Source organism: Mandrillus leucophaeus, unplaced genomic scaffold (assembly GCF_000951045.1).
Source record: "Mandrillus leucophaeus isolate KB7577 unplaced genomic scaffold, Mleu.le_1.0 Scaffold533, whole genome shotgun sequence".
Lineage (NCBI taxonomy): Eukaryota > Metazoa > Chordata > Mammalia > Primates > Cercopithecidae > Mandrillus > Mandrillus leucophaeus.
The window spans coordinates 1,555,868-1,577,712 of NW_012105731.1; the positions used below are offsets into that span (position 1 = coordinate 1,555,868).

Below are 21,845 nucleotides of genomic sequence, written 5' to 3' on the forward strand. Positions count from 1 at the left end.
CTTTACCCACTCATCCACTGATGGACGTACGCACCCCATCTGCTTTACCCACTCATCCACTGATGGACGTTTAGGCTGTTTCCACATTTTGCTACTTTGAACAGTGCTGCAATCAACATGGGAGTGCAGGTATGTCTTCGGCATCCTCATTTCCTTTGACTATACAGTCGGCAGCGAGGCTGCTGGCTCATATGGTAGCTCTACTTTTAGTTTTTTAGGAACCTCTATACTGTTCTCCATAGTGGCTGTTCTGTTTTCCATCCCTACCAACAGTGTACAAGCCGTTCCCTTTCTCCATTTTAACACTTTTATTGGAATACAATCTTCACATACTATAAGCAAGTCCATAAGCAATGTACTTTGAAGCCTTATCAACGCTGGGTAAGTTGAATTTCCTTTTCAGAAACAGAATACTATGAGAAAGCTGCCACTTGTAGATGCTGTGGCATGACATAAGAGAAAAAGGAGTACACTACTTTGTGCTCACTGGTCTTTCCTACAAGAGATCTGCCTGCATTCCTCAGGACAGTGAGCAGCAGCTCTTCCTAGAAATGGCCATGGGCCAGTCTGCTCTCAAGAGGGCGTGCTGGGGGAAGATGCGAACACACTGACACACCCTGGCAGACCTAGGATCTATAGTCACCAGCCTCTGCTGCTGCCAGCTCACTTCCTGCACCGCATCCTCGTGGAAGGAAGGTCTGGAGCACAGTAAATCCATCACAGACAGAAAGGCACAAGGGAGCAGCCAACAAGCAGCACTCTCGAGGCCTTTGGGCTGACTAACCTCTGATGACGGAGATTTTGAGAGGTGCTAGACAACAGACTGGTGGCAGACAGCAGACTGGACTGCCTGGTCACAGCACAGTGGGCCCCACACCTACCTGTGCCACAGGTGCCACCTCGGCACCTCCAGCCGTCCCAGTCACATCTGCATGTTTTGCTAGCTCTTGCTCCTGAGCCAGCTGTTCCTGGTACTTCTTCATGTCATACTCAAGCTCTGATGCCAGCTGTTTGTCAACTGCAAAGAAGTCCTTGACCTCATCTCGGTAATCCTGCATCACCTCCTAAAACAGACCCAGGAGCATCCTTTAATGCTTTCTTGAATAAAAAAGTAAGCCCTAAACCCCCATGACACACCTTTGCCTATGTTACAAACCTGCACGTCCTGCACATGTACCCCTGAACGTAAAATAAAAGTTAAAAAATAAAAAAGCCCCCAACATGACTTGATAAATAATAATAGGAACAATAAGACTGACATTACTGAAAGCAGACGTTTCCATTCCAGTGACTAACAGTACAGTGGTACATTTGGAGCAAACACCACTGGCCACACGAGCAGGTAAATGTGTGAGTAACTCACAGCTCACTTTCTCAGGAAGCATCCTGGCCATCTGGCAGTTAATGGCCGATCTCTCCCAGGTTCCCAGTGGGAGAAAGACATGCTCAGACACGGCCTCTGGAGCAAGTCCCAGGATGCCACGGATCTCAAAGCTGCTCCTCTGTCTACATTAGCCTCCCCACTGGCTCTCAGGGGATTACAACTAAGGTTCAAATCCCATCTTTGTGTCTTCTGAAGATTTTACAGAAAACCTTTTCTCATACCTAGGGAAGAACATTCTTAGGTCTTAAAGAGGGCTGCCAGGAGCAAGACCACTTTGCTAAGAGAAAGAACCATTCCACCTAACAGGAACAGGGAGAAAAAGACACTGCAGTTCCAACTAGGAGGGAAGTCTCAACAAAGAGAAGGGATCCATGCACTCTTCCAGCTGCCACTAGGAGTGGGTTCCACAGGCCAATGAAGAGACTCCCTGAAGCTGCTGACAACAAGCAGCGTGTGGCCATCCTCTGGGTGTGAGCTCACAAGCAGGAGGAAGACTTATTTTTCTTAAGTGTTTAAGTAGTCTATGTAGGATCTAAGTTTTTTTTTTTTTTCCTTTCTAGGGTCTAAAGCAGGGCAATAAATACAAGAATACTTGGAAGTTTTTATTTTTATCATACAATGAGACTATCTTTCCTACCTTAGCTTCCTACTATAAAAAACTATTTGAAAATGTATATTCAGTGTAACTTTTATTGAGGCCTTTAGTGGGAAAAAAATTGTAGCATTTTTTACAGAGATATAACTGCTGAATTAAATAAAAACTACGTCGCATTTATTTCTTAGTAAAAGATTTTGCCAGAAAGATCTGAGGCCCCACTTAGGTCTGCCCTGCAAGTCAACACATCCTGGTTTGTTCAGACTGAGTTCCTCATGGTCCCCTTGCTTGACAAAGAATTCGGCCCGGTGACGGCAGCTCCCAAGGCAACTCCTGCAGGGCAGTTATTTCCTGACCTTGTGAATCTGAGTCAGTGCAAAAGGTAAGCACCCTGAAATCAAACCCGAAGACTCACTTTCACCTCACCCCCCAGCAGCATGAACGAAGATGACTGTGTTCTCGACCCCAGCTGGGAAAGTTTTCCAGATGGACTCGAACTCCATCAAGGGAAGACTTGCCTGGCACAGTGGGCCGGCTCTTCACAGCCCTGGCTGTACATCCAAGGGAAGGAGCGGCTTTGACGGAACCCACAGCCAACCCCCAGCTCCACAGCAGTTACCAAGGTAATGCTGGGTTTGCAGAATTTGGGGTTCTAATCATTCACTGATTGCCTACACCGTCATAACTGGCAGAAGATCCTAAGTAATGAGCTGGTAGGAGGACAACCACCACAAAAGCACAGGCTCCACCCTTACCCGGAGATACTGCATGAGTTCCCGCAAAGCTGGGATCTTATTTTTCTCCAGCACAGTCTTCAGGGAGATGATAATTGGAATAATATTTTCTATGAAGTTCCTCTTCTGAACCTGGTAACACAAAGACATGTTTTAGGTGTATGAACTTCTTTTTTTTTTTTTTTTTTGAGACGGAGTCTCGCTCTGTCGCCCAGGCTGGAGTGCAGTGGCCGGATCTCAGCTCACTGCAAGCTCCGCCTCCCGGGTTCACGCCATTCTCCGGCCTCAGCCTCCCGAGTAGCTGGGACTACAGGCGCCTGCCACCTCGCCCGGCTAGTTTTTTTTGTATTTCTTAATAGAGACGGGGTTTCACCGTGTTAGCCAGGATGGTCTCGATCTCCTGATCTCGTGATCCGCCCGTCTCGGCCTCCCAAAGTGCTGGGATTACAGGCGTGAGCCACCGCGCCCGGCCGGTGTATGAACTTCTGAAAGACAAAGGCCTCTCCTTGATCTAGTTCTTTGAGTACAGCCACCGTAGCACACTATGTAAGTTTATTTTTGCTTTTCATTATGATCCTGGAGATGTAGAGGACCTCTGCTTTTCTCTGGGAGACTCTGTAAGCATTACCTCAAAACACTCCAAAGGCTTTGTAAGATAGGGTGGGGACAAATACTACTCATACATTCCAAATGGGGAAAAAGAATTTAGAAACACGTTGAGTAGCTTTTGACAAAAGCCCCATATCTCCACAGAAGACCCTGAGGGACCTTGGCTCTGGCTCCACATTCAGTCCTCAATTCAACACCCTCCCCTTGGAACAGAAGTCAGCTGGCTCTGGCTACCCAGAGGGACACTTTGTATTCCTGCTGGTGAAGCGACAATGGTCTAAAAATGGCAAAGCATAAAGACAGTCAGCTGTCTCTCGCTGTCTGTACACATCTGCAAAATACTATGAATTTATATATATAGTAACTGATTTGACCAAGTCTTCACACTTTACCTTGAATGATCACTAACCACAAATATTCTGCAGTGAATCTCTTTAAATTAAAAAAAAAGCACTATAGTAGCCCACATACGCGAGATTTACCCTCCTGAAGCTGAAAGTACTCTTTTCCTTCTCATTTAAAGTCACTAGTATATGTTTCTTCCTTGTAAACCATTCATTTCTAAAAAGTCTTATCAGAGTTCCTGAAACAGGAGGACAACAGGTAGAGAAATAAGCAATTTAATAAACCCAGATGTGAGCAGATGTTATGTTCAGGAACAGTCTTAAGAAGTGGCTTCCATGCATACACTTGACAGGTATTATCAAGCACCTTCTCTGTTCAGGCAAAGAGCTAACCCTCTGGGGATGCAAAATGAAGCCAAGCATCCCTGCCCTCCAGCCGCTTCCGGACAGTGCTTATCTCAAGGGAAGAGGTGTTAAGTGGCAGGCTGTTAGAGAATGTAGGTATGGAGATGGGATGCCTAAGGAGTGCATGGCCATCTGATGGATGGTCCTGAGGATGTGTGGAGAAGGGAGGATGGGTGGGTGAGGGCGCTGTAGACATTAGACCCTGAGGCAAGAGCACAGGAGCAGGGTGCGGCTTGCAACTGAGGTGCAGATGGCAATTTGAAGCGGCGAGGTTGGAAGTGAAGACAGAGGGAGGTATGGGAAAGGTGGAAGGCACACCGGAAGTTCTGTTCACCTTGAAAAAGAAGAATGAGGGTTTATTCAGAAGATGATAGGAAGCCACCAGCATAGTTTTTTAAAATTCCACTAGTGAAGTATAACATATGTAATAAATTTACCTATTTTAAACAAACAGTTCCATGAGCTTTGACAAAAGTCTATATGGAATAAACAGCACCACAGACCACTCACCATCTATCACCCAAAAGCTTCCTGCCACCCCTCACAGTCAACCTGCCTTTAGTCTGTTTCAGATAGAATAAAATGATCAAATTTGTACTTAAGAAAGACTGCTGGGCCAGGCATAGGGGCTCACACCTGTAATCCCAGCACTTTGGGAGGCCGAGGTGGGCGGATCACGAGGTCAGGAGATTGAGACCATCCTGGCGAACACTGTGAAACCCCGTCTCTACTAAAAATACAAAAAAATTAGCCGGGAGTGGTGGCAGGTGCCTGTAGTCCCAGCTATTTGGGAAGCTGAGGCAGAAGAATGGCATGAATCCGGGTGCAGAGCTTGCAGTGAGTGGAGATCACGCCACTGCACTCCAGCCTGGGCAACAGAGCGAGACTCTGTCTCAGAAAAAAAAAAGATAAAAATAAAAATAAAAATTAGACAGGCAGAATGGCAGGGGCCTCCAGTCCCAGTTACTCGGGAGGCTGAGGCAGGTGAATGGCGTGAACCCAGGAAGTGGAGCTTGCAGTGAGCTGAGATTGCGCCACTGCACTCCAGCTGGGCGTCAGAGGGAGACTCTGTCTCAAAAAATAGAAGACTGCTTTGGCAGCAAGTTGGGACGTGGCCTGTGACAGAAAGAAACCAGAAACAGAAAGGGTGGTAAGGAAACCATGGAAATAGGATAAGCTTAAATAAGGTCAGAACTACAGAGATAGATTCGTAAGAGAAAACAGGCAGCACCTTGTGGCAAGATATTATCAGAGTCTGTATCCTTGGGGTCAAAGGCTTTCAGGGGCCAGGTGGGAAATACACATTGGCAATCCAGGCTAGGACAGAAACACACAGGCCTGCAGAGGCCTGCGGCAGCCAAGCTCTGCCCTAAAGTCATTCAGATCCAAATTCTACACTTCCTGCCACACCAGACTCCAGTCTGCAGGAGCACCATAAACTGTGGGAGAAAGAGGAGATGAAGAGCAGAAAGAAGAGATGACTGAGTGAGTTTTGACAGAGCAAGTCAGAGACACCTGGAGCACGTCCTGGCAGCAGGCGGACCTGAGCTCAGGCTCATGAGAAATGCTGGAGCAGGAGACAGATTTGAGAATTGTCACCACCTGGCAAGAGTTAAAGCCACCAGTAAGAAAGAAGTCAGCACTAGAGCATGGCACCAGGATTCCAGGGACAACAGGGAAGCCAGTAGATGGTGGGAAGAGTGGGACGGTCACTTGTGAAATGAGCTTAGGGAAGCTGTACACTCACTTGTGACATGAATTTAGGGAGCTGCACGCTCACTTGTGAAATGAACTTAGGGGAACTTCACACTCATGAAATGACCTTAGGGGAGCTGCACACTCACTTGTGACATGAGCTTGAGGGAGCTGCATACTCACTTGTGACACAAGCTTAGGGAGAGCTGCACACTCACTTATGAGATGAGCTTGGGGGAGGGGCACATTACTTGTGAAATGAGCTTAGGGGAGTGGCATGCTCACTTGTGACCTGAGCTTAGGGGAAGCTGCACACCCACTTGTGAGATGAGCTTAGGGGAGTTGCACACACTTGTGAGATCAGCTTAGTGGGAGGGGCATGCTCACTTTTGAGATGAGCTTAGAGGAGTGGCACACTCACTTGTGCGATGAGCTTAGGGGGAGGGGCGCACTCACTTGTGAGGTGAACTTGGGGGAGCTGCACACTAATGAGACGAGTTTAGGGGGAGGGGTGCACTCGTGAGATTAGCTGAGGGGAGCAGCACGCTCACTTGTGAGATGAGCTGAGGTGGAGCTGCACACTCACTTGTGAGATGAGCTTAGGGAAGTGGCACACTCACTTGTGACATGAGCTTAAGGGGAGCAGCACACTCGTGACATTAGCTTAGCAGGAGTTGCACACTCACTTGTGACATGAGCTTAGGTGGAGGGGCACACTCACTTGTCAGATGAGCTTGGAGAGAAGGGCGCACTCACTTGTGAGATAAGCTTCGGGGAAGGAGCACACTTGTGAGATGAGCTTAGGGGAAGGAGCACATTCACTTGTGAGATGAACTTAGGGGAAGGGGTGCATTCACTTGAGATGAGCTTAGGGGAGCTGACACTTGTGAGATGAGCTTGGGGGAAGGAGTGCCCTCACTTGTGAGATGAGCTTAGGAAGAACTGCACACTCACTTGTGAGATGAGCCTGGGTGAGGGGCACACTCGTGAGATCTTAGGGGAGCAACACACTCACTTGTGAGATGAGCTTCTTCTGAGCTTCCTGCATGACTACATTTGCCAAGGCCATGTCATCTTCTTCCATAAGGAGGTCCTTGTCTGGTTTAGATCTCATTGCCAAAAGCTTGATCTCCTTTGAGCTGAGGACCTCGAATGTGTCTGAGAGTAACTCACTGGCATCCAGGTCCAGGGGTAGGATGCCATCAGCAAAGCACGCTGAGAGAGAGAGAGAGAGAGAGAGATAGAGAAATGTGAGCTTCTGTGAAATGCTCTGGCCCAGAGAGGAGGTGTAATTCACACAACTGGGGGGCTGTCTGAGGCTGTCAGGGGGTCTTGCAAGGGTGTTCTGTCTGGGGCACAGCTGATGCCAGAGAAGGACAAGATGACAGGGGTCTTCCTGCAGTGCCAGGGTCTCCTTTACTAGAGGCCTGCTGGGCCGTTACCAACAGAGCATTTCATTTGCAAACACATATATTTTCTCCCACACACTGGGCTTACCCAAAATACTAAGGCAGATTTTGGAAGTGATGTTGAATCGCTGTTCATCTGTGAAGTGCTCTAAAAGAAATTTGTAGATTTTCATTCGTCTCTCTTTGTTTGACTTTCCCTTCAATGAAAACAGCCGCTTCTCTCTGTGGCAGAATAGGACAATTTTACTGCGTCACGTGGGCACGGGTGTAAGGGATTTAACACTGCATTTTAACTGCATCCTAAAAGCTGTATACCAAAGACTCAAGTGCACTACAGAGATCCCAGCGCTCATCGCAGGCACTGCCCTTAGGAAGCGATTCTCACGACTGCATTTTCTTACGCCATCCTGCCAGGCCACAGTAAAGACCTGGAGCAGGGTCTGTGTCCAACCACTATATGCAAAGAGCCAAACCTTCCCCAGATTCCCCCAGCTCTTACCCAGATACAAGGAGACAGCCTGAGCTGCTTCACTGACCTCTCGGACTGGGGGAACTTGTTATACTTCTCATGCTTCTCATAGTTATTAAAGTGAAAAATACACTCAATGAAGTGCTGGAAGAACATGACAGGGTTCCTCTTCAGTAACAGGTGAGCCAGGCAAAACTTCCCGAAGCTGCAAAGGTGAGAGAAACAAAGAGGGAGACCCATTTGCTACACACCAACAGTCTCTGAATACACCAAGAACTCTGCTGAGCAGAAGACAGCTGTACATAAGCAAAGGGATTCAAAATCTATCCCAACGCACAGCTCCCTCGGACCTGAAGAAGACAGAAATTCCGCTACTTGGTCTGTCCTTGCTCCACGGCTTGCTTTCTCATCCGAGCGTATTTTTTCCCCCAGGTTTCCTTTTCAGACTTAACGGAAGGTGTTGCCATCCAGCTGCAGTTCAAGTGGGGAAAGCAAACAACCAACCTAACCCCAGCGCTGCTTCTGCAATCAGAGGCCAGTGGTCTTACAGGACTGATGCAATGACAACGGTCATTCACCTCCCAGCTTCAAGTTTGTTGCCCACAATTATGAACGAAAAACAATTTTAGTAACTGGAACTTATTTCAAGAACAAGGATTAATGACAAGAGCTTCACAGTTTGGATCAGGAAGACAAGTTTCCTCTGCAGAGCAACTGACTCAATGCGCTTTGAAATCACCAGCAAGCCCTGGGCACTCTCCTTCCACCCACGCCCTCAACACGTCTGTGCAATGCTGCACATGGGACACGGACGCCACCAGGACCCCACCAAAGCGAAGATTTCCAACGCCTCATGTAAACAGGCAAGGCCACTGGAGACTTTCCGTTCATCGCGGAAGTAGGTGCCAGAACGCCAAAGCACCGATTTTTGCTCAGGGGTTAAACTAACATGGTGCAGGGCTCACTGTGATCCACTCACACTGTCAAGGCCAGTGTTTTAATTGAATTTCAGAGCTCAAATGCAATTTCTGCCCACACAGGAGCACCAGTCAGCTCTCCTTGGGAGGAGCAGCAGCATCAGACTGTCCAGGAGACTGACCTCTCCTTTCCCCAGTGGTGCTCCTTATGCCAAAATTCAAATCAGTTTGTGTTCACAGCACACATATCAATTAAAAATCAGAGAAGGTAGATGAGAAATCATGATGGAAGTAAGCCTAGATAAAAATTCCACTGTAGATAATTACACCTTGACTATTCACCTAGGAAACAAGGGAGCAGCTTGACCTAGAAATATGAAAACAAAATAAATAAAACTGTATTTAATAATGAGAATTCCATGAGGCAAAATTCAATTAAGGACAACTAGAAGCACCTGTCTGATCTAAGAGTAGTCAGTTATGTCTTGTACAAATTATGTTGTTTAATGACTCATGTTTGAAAGGCAAAGGTCATAGGATCAGATGAAGTTCTTTCTAAACATGGGTTACTTTGGCAAACCATCTGTGACAGGAATGAAAAAACCACTGAACAAACAAGAATTTATCTTCTGTGGTATTTTATTATAGTTAATCCATTCTGGCATGGCAGTTTCTACATTATGCGAACTTCCTCCTCAGAAATGAAGTCACATATACGAAAATGTAAAGCCAGATAGAATCAGCAAATCTTCCACAAGAAGAGGGTGCACTCTGAGTTTTGACTTGATGTCATCGCCAATCGACTCAGTTTAGGTCAAGAATACATGTGGGTGGAGGTGACCAACAGGCACGATACTGTGGAGTTTAAGCCCTAGTGAAAAACTTGCTGAACCATCTATACAAATACATTCCATAGCAACATAAAACCATGCCAGGATTCACACGCTCAGGGCTGATAATGTAGTCACAGAGCTTTCCAGCAAGAGAAACTGGAAGCCACAGCCAATGTGTGATATCCACAACTCATCTTGGCTGCTGTATTCACTGGGACTTTATTAAAATGGCAAGTTTCAGCCTTGATTAGATTAAGATGCACAGATCCTGCCAGCTTCCTAACTGGAGAAGAGGGACTATTTTGTTTCCTGTTTGTCTGCTGAAAAGTTAGGAGAAATTAACATTACAAGTAATGCTTCCTAGAACATTCCTTTAGAGTGACGAGAGAGAGCACTCTCCAGGTATGTGGATTAGGAAACCTCCAGGACTCTCAACAAATCTTAGTAAGCTGGGAGTTCGGTCAGCATCCTCTCCCCAGCCCTCAGGACAATCACTAAGAACACACATACCCACACCAACAACTCAGGGATGTGGTCTAGGGATTTCACACAGCACGGGCTGCATGAATTATATGGAACACAAAGGGAAGACCAGCTAAATCTGAGTGATTACCTTATTACAGCCTTGTAAAAAGAAGTTATTACTCTCTTACTAAGAATCAAAATCCAGGATATTCAAACAGCCCAAAAGGCCACAAGGTAAGAGCCGTGTGTCCACGTCTGTTTTCAGCTTTAGTAGGAAACATAAAAATCGGACTTCAGATTTCTTCATGAGCTGAATGCCATTCTGAAGCAGGGTGTCTGCTCAATAAAGGCAGACTCATGAGTTCATGCTGAACCCATGTTCCTGACCTGGCCGACAACACGTTTCTAGCTCAGGTTAGACCCATTGGTACCAGAATTCTACTTGAGGCTCGAAGCAGTATTTCCTGCACCCTAGTTCTCCCTGGCCACCACCCCAAATCCAAGCGCCTATGACGGTCTGTCTAGACCCTGTTCATCCCTGCGCTGCTGCTTCCTTCCTCCATGTACTCTACACTCCAAGTTCCACAGTGAATCAGGCCCTACCCTCCACCATGTACTCTACACTCCAGGTTCCACAGTGAATCAGGCCCCACCCTCCACAGCCGACTCTCAGGGCACTCCCTATGCTTCCTCTTTATAAACGTGGGCCGGCTGTCCTCCAAGCACACCAGTTCTCTCTCAGCCCTCCCAAGGGGAGGCTGCTTCATCCCTCAGTCAGAGGATGAGGAGCACATTTCCCGGACGCCCAGTGCCTTCCTGCCTTCACCCACCCAATGTTCACCCACCCAATGTTCACCGCATGTCTGCTTGGTTTCAGTTCCTTTTCAGGTGCTAGGGATGGGGAATAACAACCAAACTCATGCCCCTCAGGAAGTCTATACATAGCGTGTGGACCAAATAGTACGTTGCCAAAAGTGCTCTGACACTGGAAGACAACTAGGAAGCGGGTCCAGTGAAGTGCGGGGAGTGTGGGCTGGCTGCTGGTGAAGACGCACACAGGCTGCTGTGGCACCTGCAGACGGCCTCCACCTCCACCTCCCTGTGGTGCTCCCGCCTCCCTGTGGTGCTCCCGCCATCTGCCGTTTGTGCTCTGCTACCTGGTTCCCAGTCTTCCTCTCCATTCCAAATCCCCGTAGAACTCCCCATGCAGGTGAGCTACTGAATGCCCCAACTTTCTGCTTTCCTGACTTCACTGCTTCCAGTGAGCATCCCATCTGGACCCTGGGTCACCAGTGCAGCCACACCCTGGACCCTGTTGCCACACTGGAGATCAAAGAGTCCACTCGTGACTGCCCTGCTGATCCTTCCAGTGATCGGGTTCCTGACTCCCTCACCCCATTCCGATTGTTCCATGGCTTCACTAAGCCCTCCAGACAGTCGAGTGCTTGCTTCCTTTTCTCCCAAACCAGGCCATCCTTGTTGTTGCCCCCTTTTCTATCTCAATGGCCCATTATTTGAGTCGCTGTCCTGCCTTGAGCTTCTGACCCTGCCTCTCTGTATTTCTGTGGCAGTGCCCAGTTAAACTGAAATAATCTGCTTATTACTTGACTGTCGCCCTGTGATTACAAGGCCACCAGCTATTGGGCAGACAGGAAAACAGATCATAGAATTTTGTAGCCTCCAAATTTGGGGTTTATATGAGCAATTAAAAATGTCATACAGGCCGGGGTGGTGATTCATGCCTAATCCCAGCGCTTTGGGAGGCTGAGGAGAGAAGATTGCTTGAGTTCAGGAGCAACACAGTGAGAACCTAACTCTACAAAAAATAAAAAATTAGCTAACTATTTGGGAGGATGAGGTGGGAGGGTCATGTGAACTTAGGAGACTGAGGCTGCAGTGAGCCGTGATTGCTCCATTGCACTCCAGCCTGGGATAGCCTTTGGCCTAAAAATCAAAAGTCAGGCACAGAAATATATATATATACCACATATTCTCACTCATATGCAAGAGTTTAAAAAAGGTAGGGTCAGAGAAGCAGAGAGTAGAATTGTGGTTATTAGAAGCTGGGAAGGGTACGGAAAGGCTGGTTAACAAATATAAAATTACAGGAGTATGTTAAAATGCTCAACAGCACCGTAGGGTGAATATAGTTAACAATAATTTACTGTCTATTTTCAAAAAGCTAGGAGAGAGGATTCTGAAAGTTCCCAACACAAAGAAATGATAAATGTTTGAGGTGATGGTTATGCTAATTACCCCGATTTGATCATTACATGTTCTATACATATATCAAAATACCACTCTCTATCCCATAAATATGTATAATTATTACACGTCAAATAAAAATAAAAGGAAAAATTTCAGAGAACAGACTAACTTAAATTATAGTTAGCAAATGTAGTCATCAGCTTTTCAAAGCTGAAAATCATGAAAATCATGAAAATCTAATTTGAACCATGGTTTCAACAAACCCAGAATGCAGACATAAAAGGGAAAGATTAAGGGGGACGTATTAAAACGCTAGAAGAGGCCCTGGTAATCTTACTGCACTATAAAGTGTATCTATGCTTTTCATTTGATTGATGATCTGAACACCCATATGTACAAATCCTGCATATAGTTTACTCATTGATCAATGCTCTTTTTCACATACATGTACAGGAGCTAACAACAGTGGGGAAAAATGAGGAAATGCAGGTTAAGTAGCTGATTTTACCTCCCAGGTGCATCACCTGAAAGCATTCCCAGACTGTCTGATTACACCTTCTCCTGGGCCATGCACTGTGTAGAAAGCCCTCAGAGTCAGTATAGTGGACACATTGTAAAGGTAAGAGGGTGTGCGAAGGTATCTAAAAAAAAGGTGACAGCCTTAACTTTTTGCTTTTGTTCTGTGAAATGTTCCCCTTCCTTGGAAAATTACACCTAAAGAAAACTGAGCAGAAACTTCCACGGAACTCAGACTAAATTATTGGTAGCTATATTTAGATCCAGAGGGACCCACTGTTACCAGCCATTTATAGTTAATGAGCTCTATAAAGAGCTCTTCCCCACTGTGGGGCTTTTGCCGTGGCATCCAACATTCTACTTTCCAATTGCAGACTTGCTTTAAAAAGAATTAGTTACAACAAACTCTAAGGTAGCAAATTCTATCAGGCCATTTCTCAGCCCCTTGAAAATAAATCTTTAAAAAAATGATGCAATGATAGAAATTAATAATTGCCAAAGTCACTCCCCCACGCTATACAAGTCTGAAGAACTGCCCATTTCCAAGGAGTCTTGTCATCTGTACACTTGATTCCACACTGTGCAATTTCATCTTAATTCCTAGTTTCTTCCTTAAAATTTCTGCACTTAGAAGTCTCAGCTCTTTATCAAAATTAACTTTTTTTGGCCTAGAAATTAACAGTGAATTTCTAGTGACTGCTCCTCTATACAGTGTAATACAACAAGCATATGATATTCTTCATGCTCCTTCAGGAACAGCAAACTGTCAGCAAGTGCAGTCAGTGCTGAGATGATCCAATGATGAATGTAACCATTTTCTTTTAAACTTGTGTGCAAAATAAAGGTTTGTTATATTGCTTAGTATCTTAAAAACCTGTTAATTTTTCTGGCACCCACCAAAAGCTCACTAAATCCTACTTAACTCTAAACCAATCTGGAAAAAAAAAAGAAATCCAGCATACATCAGAAATGAGGTAAACTGTTCAGTTGTCTAACGTGAGGAAAAGATTTACCTGGCAATGTCTGGGTGTGAATCTATCAGAGTGCTGACAAATCGAAAGAACAGGGAGCCCTTCCATTTCACAAATTCCTCCTGTACAGAGAAAAGCCGGCATGTTTCAGAGTGTGTCATCATGGGCAAGCCTCACTGTTCCCAGCCACACTCCCCCCACCACGCGGTCTGTCCCCGGCACACTGGCTCAGTGCACAGGCACACGCTTCCAAACCGTCGGAATGTAGTGCAGAGAAGTATATGCACGGAACGTCACCTTTCTACCACAGGAGAAAAATGCCTCAAAGCACGTGGCATTAGAGGGATGGTGCCACCCTCTCTATATAATACAGTTCGTAATATATGAAAAGATGAGCATACAGAACATACCAGGGCAGACATACAACCTAAGTGGAAGGCCTTCCCTTCAAAAATCAAGTATTATGTTCTCCCCATTATAGGCCAAACACAGACTCTCAAAGTGTATAAAAATATCTAATGCTCTGAAGAGCTCTATAGTTCACTACGTTCTTCTGCACCCGGGAACACCCCACCAGACTCGCAGAGCCGCGCAAACACCATGATCCCCATTTTACGAAGGAAGAAGTTAGATCTCAGAAATGTGGACTTGTCCAAGTTAAAAAAGAGTAACAGAATTCAAACTAGAACTACCTGTCCACTGAATGTGCTTTTCTCTACATGGTACTTATTTTCAAAATGAAACTTCACACTGCTTGACAGGATGTCTGAACAAAGTCCCAAAATGAACATTCACAAGTAACACTGTTTATAAGAGGTTGCGCTGAACATCAGAAGAGCAATACTCCAGACCAGAGATGAGACAACTGTTTTTGGATTCTACTACAAAGCAAGCACATTTCCTATGCTACTCAAATATTCCCTTAAACCAGAAGCCATGGTGGAGGGGAAAGGACAGGTGGAATCCTCCTACGCACCTGCAAGAGATTGGTAAGCAAGATGAGTGTCTGCTTCCGGATGAATGGGTCAGAATCCTTCAGACACATGGAAATGTTGGGAATATACTTGTCCACCATGATGGTGTAGCGAATGCAAAGATCGCACATCACAATGATGACGTTGTTGCGGACAGCCACATCCTCACACACCTCGAGCTCTCGCACCAGGGCTGGGATGCTCTTCTTTGCCAGATCCTCGTGCTGTAAGCACAGCTTACCTGGCACAGAACACAGGAAGATGTCTCAACTGTATTCTAAATCCTAATTCCATTCCTGAATTTTCTCCAGATACATCTTGCTAATGGCTTCTATTTAATCAAAGTTAAAACATCATGCCCACAATCACAAACAACAAAAAACGAAAGGCAGACAGACTCATCTTGAATATTCTAATAAAAATACCTTAAGGAGAAATAAACTCCCCCAGGAGTTATATATTACGGGATGTTCCTTTACACTAATAAAATCATCTTCCTTTTAAAGTCAACATTTGAATTTCGCAGTTATCCACTTACCTGGAGAATGATCAGCAAAGCCTGAGAGATGAAACATTTTACTCCTGATTATACATATCCTCTACAGATGCTAAATACCCCATGCTGAATTTGAAATCTGAGCTAGGTAAATAGGAAAGAATGCATGTCCCCTTTCTTTCTTGTTCACAGTTGAAAAGCCTGCTGAGTTTTGTTTGTAGGTTTCTTTTGTGCCTGGGAAATGTTTCGCAATTCTTAGGTATTTGAAAATTAATATTACAAAAAAATTAATAACTTATGTAGCATGAAATATACACTCACACTAAAGGGAAAAAAAAATTCCCAGCATAGAGGTCAGTGTTTTCAAGATTAAAAATAGTTTGAGTTCATGGAGAAATATGTAAATAGTCATCTCTGCCCAGTTCTGCAAAGTATTAAATAAACCATTTCCTTTTATGGAAAATTTATTTCTTCGTTTCCGGAACTCAGTGCAGCATCCGGCAGGTCTTGATGAACAGACTTCGTGGTGCTGCATTATGAGTATAAAAAAATTACAGGAGTATTAAAGTCAAGTGAAGGTACTGGAAAAAATTACAGAAGCAGGGATAATTGTAATAAATTAACATAATCGTACTAGGAAACACAAGCTCCCTCTAGAGAGTACCTGAGTCTTACCGTCTTGGGGCGCTGTCAGCCTGAGGGCTCTCAGGACCAGCACGTGGTGAGGCAGAGCTCAGCACTCAGATCAGAGTCACCTCTAGGAACCATATGGGCCAAGAGCAGACACAGACAGGCTCGGCAGCCCCTGACACATTCCCATGGCTGCGCTTACTTAAGACAACAGCTACACACAGAACTTGATGTCAAGCCCTATTCTCCCACGTTTTTCTTACCTAAGGTAATGATAGCATGTGCTCTAATCACAGAGGGCATGACAGAACCTCTGACCTGGGAGGGTGGCTGAGATGCTGGGGCATCACTGCTGCCTTGAGATGATGGTACTGCAAGGAAGGGAGAGAAAGTCACTGACAGAACCTTGAACCGGCATGCATGGTACAGAGTATGATTTCAAATGCCTTACAATGGTCAGCATCAGCAGACGAAGCCAGGACGGACTGAATCAGAAGGAAGATGCGCTTCTCCACCCTGGCTGGACACAGCTGGGCTATATCCCCTAATGTAAAAATGTACTTCACCTACAAAAATAATTGGTTTTACAGTAAAAATAAGGCAAAAGAAAAGTGAACTCTAGCTAGATTAAGGACATGTCAATGGAGTATTTCCTTTATCCCCCAAATTTAAAACAGTGTTACTATTTTTTTGTTTCATAAAAATACATGGCTATTGTAAAAACTTAGTCACTATGTAATGAAACTCATCCAAAATTAGGACAACCATATAATTTTATCACCTAAATCTAGACAACTCTGCAAGTAAAAGGGGGTGCTATTAATAATTATATTGTGAAAAATAGGTGTACACCAGGGTTATCTTGGGTAAACTGGGATACAGAATCACCTACCTATAATCCTACCACCCAGAAACATCATTGTTTTCGTGTATAACTTTTTCAAAGTATTTCTATAGTCACATGGCTTTATGTTTACTTTTCTTACACACTTCTCAATTATAGTAATTTGAAGTCTGCAATGATTACTTTGAATATTAGGCATTTCATGTCAACATATATGACATATATCTTTAATGACTACATAAGTATGCCATTTTAAAACTAGGACTGTCATCATAACTTACTGCACTACTTCAGCATTAATGAACACTGACGCTGTTTCGCTTTGCTAATGTTTCCATCAGCTCTGGTGAACACCTGTGTATCCTTAGATACTGTTCTCTTTCCTCAGAAGTAAAATCCAGGGTAAAGAGTGTATTAAGCTATTTTACATTCTGAAACATATTTTCAAGTTGCCCTCCAGATTATTTTTCCATGCAGACCCCATCCAAAACCTACTCACGGCTGCCACGCTGCCTTTATTCGTAACATTCAGTTTAACAACTAAGTAACATTGTTCTTTTTTAATTTATGCCCCAAATGGAGGGATGATGATGAATAGTAAAATGTCAAATAAAAGCTTATACTGGGTAAGAAAGCCAATAACAAAGTATATGAGTTTAAAAGAATCTTGAAATACCGTTATCTCTTCATTAAAAAATATTTAAACTCTATTTAAAGAAGCAAGAATGAAACTATGTATATAGGGAAAAACCTCTTCATATATATTTTGACTGAAGAGTAGATTTTGATGACACGGTTAACAGTTGAAAAAAATGTGGGGGAGGGGGGTGGAGACAGGACTCACTAACCACAGTAAGCATCTTTCTTAGTGTGGGCAGGAATGAGAAGAGCAAGACCCTCTGGAAACCCTGGGCCAGGCCTGTGCTACGCTCCCTGGCCCTCTCACCTAAGCATCCAGGTTCCCACGGTGAGGCTTTTTATTACTGAACACGGGCACAGTACTGCCTCAGGCGCAATGGTCTTCACTTGTAACAAATCTAAACTTGGTCTGTGATCACTGGGAATTAGGAGAGCTAGGCTAACAAGTAGAAACTCAACACAGAAAAGATGTGCTCTGCTAATTTAAATATATGAGAAAACCGGCCAGTTTTGGTTAAATGATGACCTGTATTGAATGGCATCAAAAAGCAGCTCATTATTTCCTTTACTGGACAGAGTCAGATGTTGGAACCAGAATTACTGCCATACATCTTGTCCCCAGTCAGCCACTGAAATCAGCCAACTGTCCCGTCCTGGCTCACAGGAATCTCTTGCACTGTTTACAGTTTCTAAAGCAGGGGTGCCGTGGAAAACAATCTTGGGGCTCCAAGGTCATCTGTGTTTTGAATTGTCAAATCTTTATTTCAGTCATTACTTTGCAATTGCTCAGCACTATTCCCCAGTTCTACTGTCTGCTGTTTCAAACTGCTCAGAAGACATGTTAAATTTTTTAAAAAGCAAACACACAAACCGAAAAGAGTATACTCACATTATTTCTTACCTTATATTTCTAAGCTTGACTATACCAACCTTACAACACACACTGTGTTTTCCCTACTGAAATCAGGCTTCTCGTAAGATTGAACTAGATGAAGTATATACCACTGAGTTTCCCCCCGATAATAAGTATATAAGAAACAAATGAATAGGTTATCAATTTAAAAATATCTTCTAAAAAGAGAGAGTAAGCTCTAGGCTAAGACAGCCCTTTTGTTAAAAGCATTTAAAGTGTACATTACAAAGTCATCTTTAACAAAACCTCACTGATAAAATGGAAGCGTAAAGAACGTTTAGGAAAAGCAGTCACTTACCAACAGGTCTTCGTCCATATTCCCTGTTCCATTCTCCTTCAGAACGATGTTGGAGAGGCGGTGCTCACAGGTGGAGAGGACATCCCCACACACCTGCTTCAGCAATTCCTACGGCAAGTCAAAAGTCATCTCTGAAGGGCCCCGCACATCTCCCAGATGACCCATGAAACACCATGTTCTCAGAAGAAACTGATCTTCAAATGGATAGGCTGTAGGGGTGCTTTCTATCCTTCCTCTTTCCCACAAGTTGTCCAAAACCACAACGACATGCATTTAGAAACCTAGCCATGAGTTCTGGCTAAGTGGAATTTATAAACAACAGCGTATATATCATCTTTCTTTCTACATTTGCCCTATAAGAGCAAAAGGCCAAATATTTACAATGACCCCAAGCAGTAATTTATAAGAGATCTATAATAGTAGTGCTCCTCCAAAAATACAGAAATAAGTTGTAGTTTTGCTGGCATATACAGATGATGAATTAACTACTGTGATAAACATTTTTTAAAGACATAAAATAAAGAGTTGCTATTCTTCTGAAATTTATTCATTAGGAACAAGTTTTCCGTGTCTCTTACTGATTACAATAACTTCAAGGGGTCACCTCTAGTGTTCCTCTATGCGAAGGAAGAGAGAGCTCCCAACCGCATTCCAGAATTCTTGGACCTCATTTTCTGTGGGAAACCATTCCAAAACACCTAGGTTGAGCTAAGTGCTTCCATCCCCTTGCTTCCATGTTACCCGATGCTGATTTTTATTTTAGGAATAATTACATTATGCTGAAATTATCTGCTGATGTGCATACACCCACCCTACTCCTCTGCAGTGCCTTAGGAAGGGACCTGTGTTAACCATTATCCAGTGCCTAGCAGTCCACAGCCTGGCACTATGAGCAATGCTTTTAGCCTGACTTGCCCTAATATGTCTTGAAACTATTGCCTTTATTACTTTTAAAATAACTATTACACTTAAAATTTTAACAGCTTGCACAACCTGGACCACAACATTGGCCCACAGAGTTTCTGCAATTCTTATGCTTGATCCCGATGAGGCCAGAACCTGGGTAGTATGACTGGTAAGTTTCGGTATGACAGAATCTGGGAAAGCCGACAAGGCCACCCGATCCTGGCATTCTCTCCACATGGCAGCGTGTTCCAAGTTCTTGTCCAGCTTCTCCTGAATGCCTCTAATAACAAGGGACATGCTCTGGGATAAGCCCTCCATTTTAGGCAGACCTTAGTAAGTTTTCTCTTCAGTGCACCAAAATGTATAATTTCCATTCATTGGTCCAGACAGGTTGTCTGGGAATACCAAATAAATCCAATTCTTTTATTTGAAAGTCCTTCATAAATTTGAATTTAGCTAGGCAGCCTACCATCCCCAACGCTTCCCCTCTCCATGCTAAAGGCTCCAGGCCCTTCTGCAGTTCCTTACATAACTTGCTTTGTGATGCCCTTATTTAGCTGCTCTCCTCTAGTTATATTCAATTTCATCAACACTTCTCTGTAAATTTGTCACTGATACTGAATTATAGAATGTGTCAACTTCGATTTAGCCAGGACACAGGACCACTGCTCCTCTTGTTCTAGACACTATTTCCACTAATACAGTCCAAGATCTCATCAGTTTTTTAATGACAGCCACAAAACACATAACACAAATGCCCAAAGACAACAGTCCTTTCATATATACTGCTGCTGAGCTATATCTTTGGGTAATCTGTTGCTCTCAGTAAAATAAATGATATTCACTTACAGAGAAAAGAAAAGGAGAAATGTGTTTAGAAGAAACAAGTGGGTCACATGGATTGAAAATATCCTAACATTCCAGAAAATCTCAGGGCCTTGCTCCTCTGTCAACCACCAAGTGAGGCTGTGTCGGCAGATTAAAACCGTGAGGTTGTGTCGGCAGATGAAAGCCGTGAGGCCGTGTCGGCAGATGAAAACCGTGGCAGTCTTTGCTAACGCAGTAGTAACCCCACCTGTTTCCAGCTCTCAGTGTCTAACCTGAAGACAGTTCCTTGCCTTCCTCACAGGCTCTCATGACAATGTAACCACCGTCCTAATGGCCCTGGGCCAGCAGCAAGCGGCAGATGACTTCCTAGGCCCTGACTGCGCGCTGTACACATGATTCTTTTTCCAACCAGTGCTGGTGAAAAGAAAATTAGGAAAAAGTCAGAGGCCTTAGTTCTAGTCCCAGCTCTGCCGGTAGTAAGTTGTGTACCACTGAGCCTGGAAGACTTGCAGTTTCATAGTCCGTTACGTAAATTCCTCCCTGATCACTCTTTCCTCAGTCTTACCATGCCTGTAATCCTAGCACTTTGGGAGGCTGAAGCAGGCGATCACTTGAGATCAGGAGTTTGAGACCAGTCTGGCCAGCATGGCAAAACCCTGTCTCTACTAAAAATACAAAAATTAGCTGGGCCTGATGGCATGTGCCTGTAATCTCAGCTACTCAGGAGGCTGAGGCACAAGACTTGCTCGAACCCAGGAGGCGGAGGTTGCGGTAAGCTGAGATTGCGCCGCTGTACTCCAGCCTGGGGGACAGAGCAAGACTCCATCTCAAAAACAAAAATAAAAGTTTTTCATATAATTTCTTGGGTCTTGAGAAAAAGGGTTAGAAAAATCAAAGAATGCAAGTATCCCTTTCACCAATAAAAGAGCCTAAAGATAGATACCAGAAAAACACCAGACACCATTTCATAAGAAATAGGTCAACAGTCTTAAGTCCCAAGCAAAAAAGTTACAATCGTCGTTTTAATTGATCTGTTAGAAGTAGAAAATGTAACATCTTAAGGAAGGGTTTTCTTTTATGAACTTGGTCAAGAAAAGGAAGCATAGGAAGGTAGTTGGAGAGATCAGCTGAAGCCATCATTTTCTTTTATTCTGGAAAACTTAAATATATTCCAGCAATTATTTAATTTTTGTTTTCTGTAGCCATTATTAATAACCCCAGCTCTAAATTTTTTCGTTAGGATTGGTACTAAGAGTGTATCTCCTGATTAAAAACAGAATAAATATATGGTAATAAAATGATTTCTTCAGAGTTACTGGTATGCATACCCTTTAAGGAGTCAAAGTAACTCTCTGCCTCATATAAATTGCTGATTTGGATTTGTGTTTATGCATATATAAAAACATTAGCTGCGGGCTGTAGCCAACTTTGGGGACATGATACCAACAAGAGATATTTGAGTAGTGTAACCTCATCGTAACCATCGTAACCGGACAGGCATGTCCAAGATTATAATTTATCAAAAGGTCAGAAAACTGTTCTGGAGGGAACTTCCTGCTTAAGTGGAAAATTGGCTATAAATGTTCTTGGAATGAGAGTGGAGGTCAAGGAGAAAGATAACCTTGCAGAATTCTCACCAGGAAATGACAGACAGTCAACAGGAGTGCCTACCTAAAGACACCTGTCCCTGCGATCAAGGTGGTGACCATCTACGGGAGCCATTTCTCTTTAGCAGCTCAATCTTCTTGGGGAATGTCAATTGC

General features: G+C 44.2%; 1 protein-coding gene across 2 annotated transcripts in view; it reads right to left on the bottom strand.

Annotated features, from left to right (window-relative positions):
• The window catches only part of NCAPD3 (non-SMC condensin II complex, subunit D3), a 69,862-nt gene that overhangs the window by 7,273 nt on the left and 40,744 nt on the right, over window positions 1-21,845 (bottom strand). For both annotated transcript variants that reach the window (XM_011997200.1, XM_011997201.1), the window contains 10 exons: window positions 18,349-18,456; window positions 16,106-16,220; window positions 15,918-16,025; window positions 14,531-14,769; window positions 13,597-13,676; window positions 7,712-7,849; window positions 7,264-7,397; window positions 6,782-6,981; window positions 2,735-2,845; window positions 882-1,064 (listed from right to left, as the gene is read on the bottom strand). In XM_011997200.1, the coding sequence (XP_011852590.1) occupies window positions 882-1,064; window positions 2,735-2,845; window positions 6,782-6,981; window positions 7,264-7,397; window positions 7,712-7,849; window positions 13,597-13,676; window positions 14,531-14,769; window positions 15,918-16,025; window positions 16,106-16,220; window positions 18,349-18,456 (1,416 nt within the window). The remainder of the gene's footprint in view (window positions 1-881; window positions 1,065-2,734; window positions 2,846-6,781; window positions 6,982-7,263; window positions 7,398-7,711; window positions 7,850-13,596; window positions 13,677-14,530; window positions 14,770-15,917; window positions 16,026-16,105; window positions 16,221-18,348; window positions 18,457-21,845) is intronic.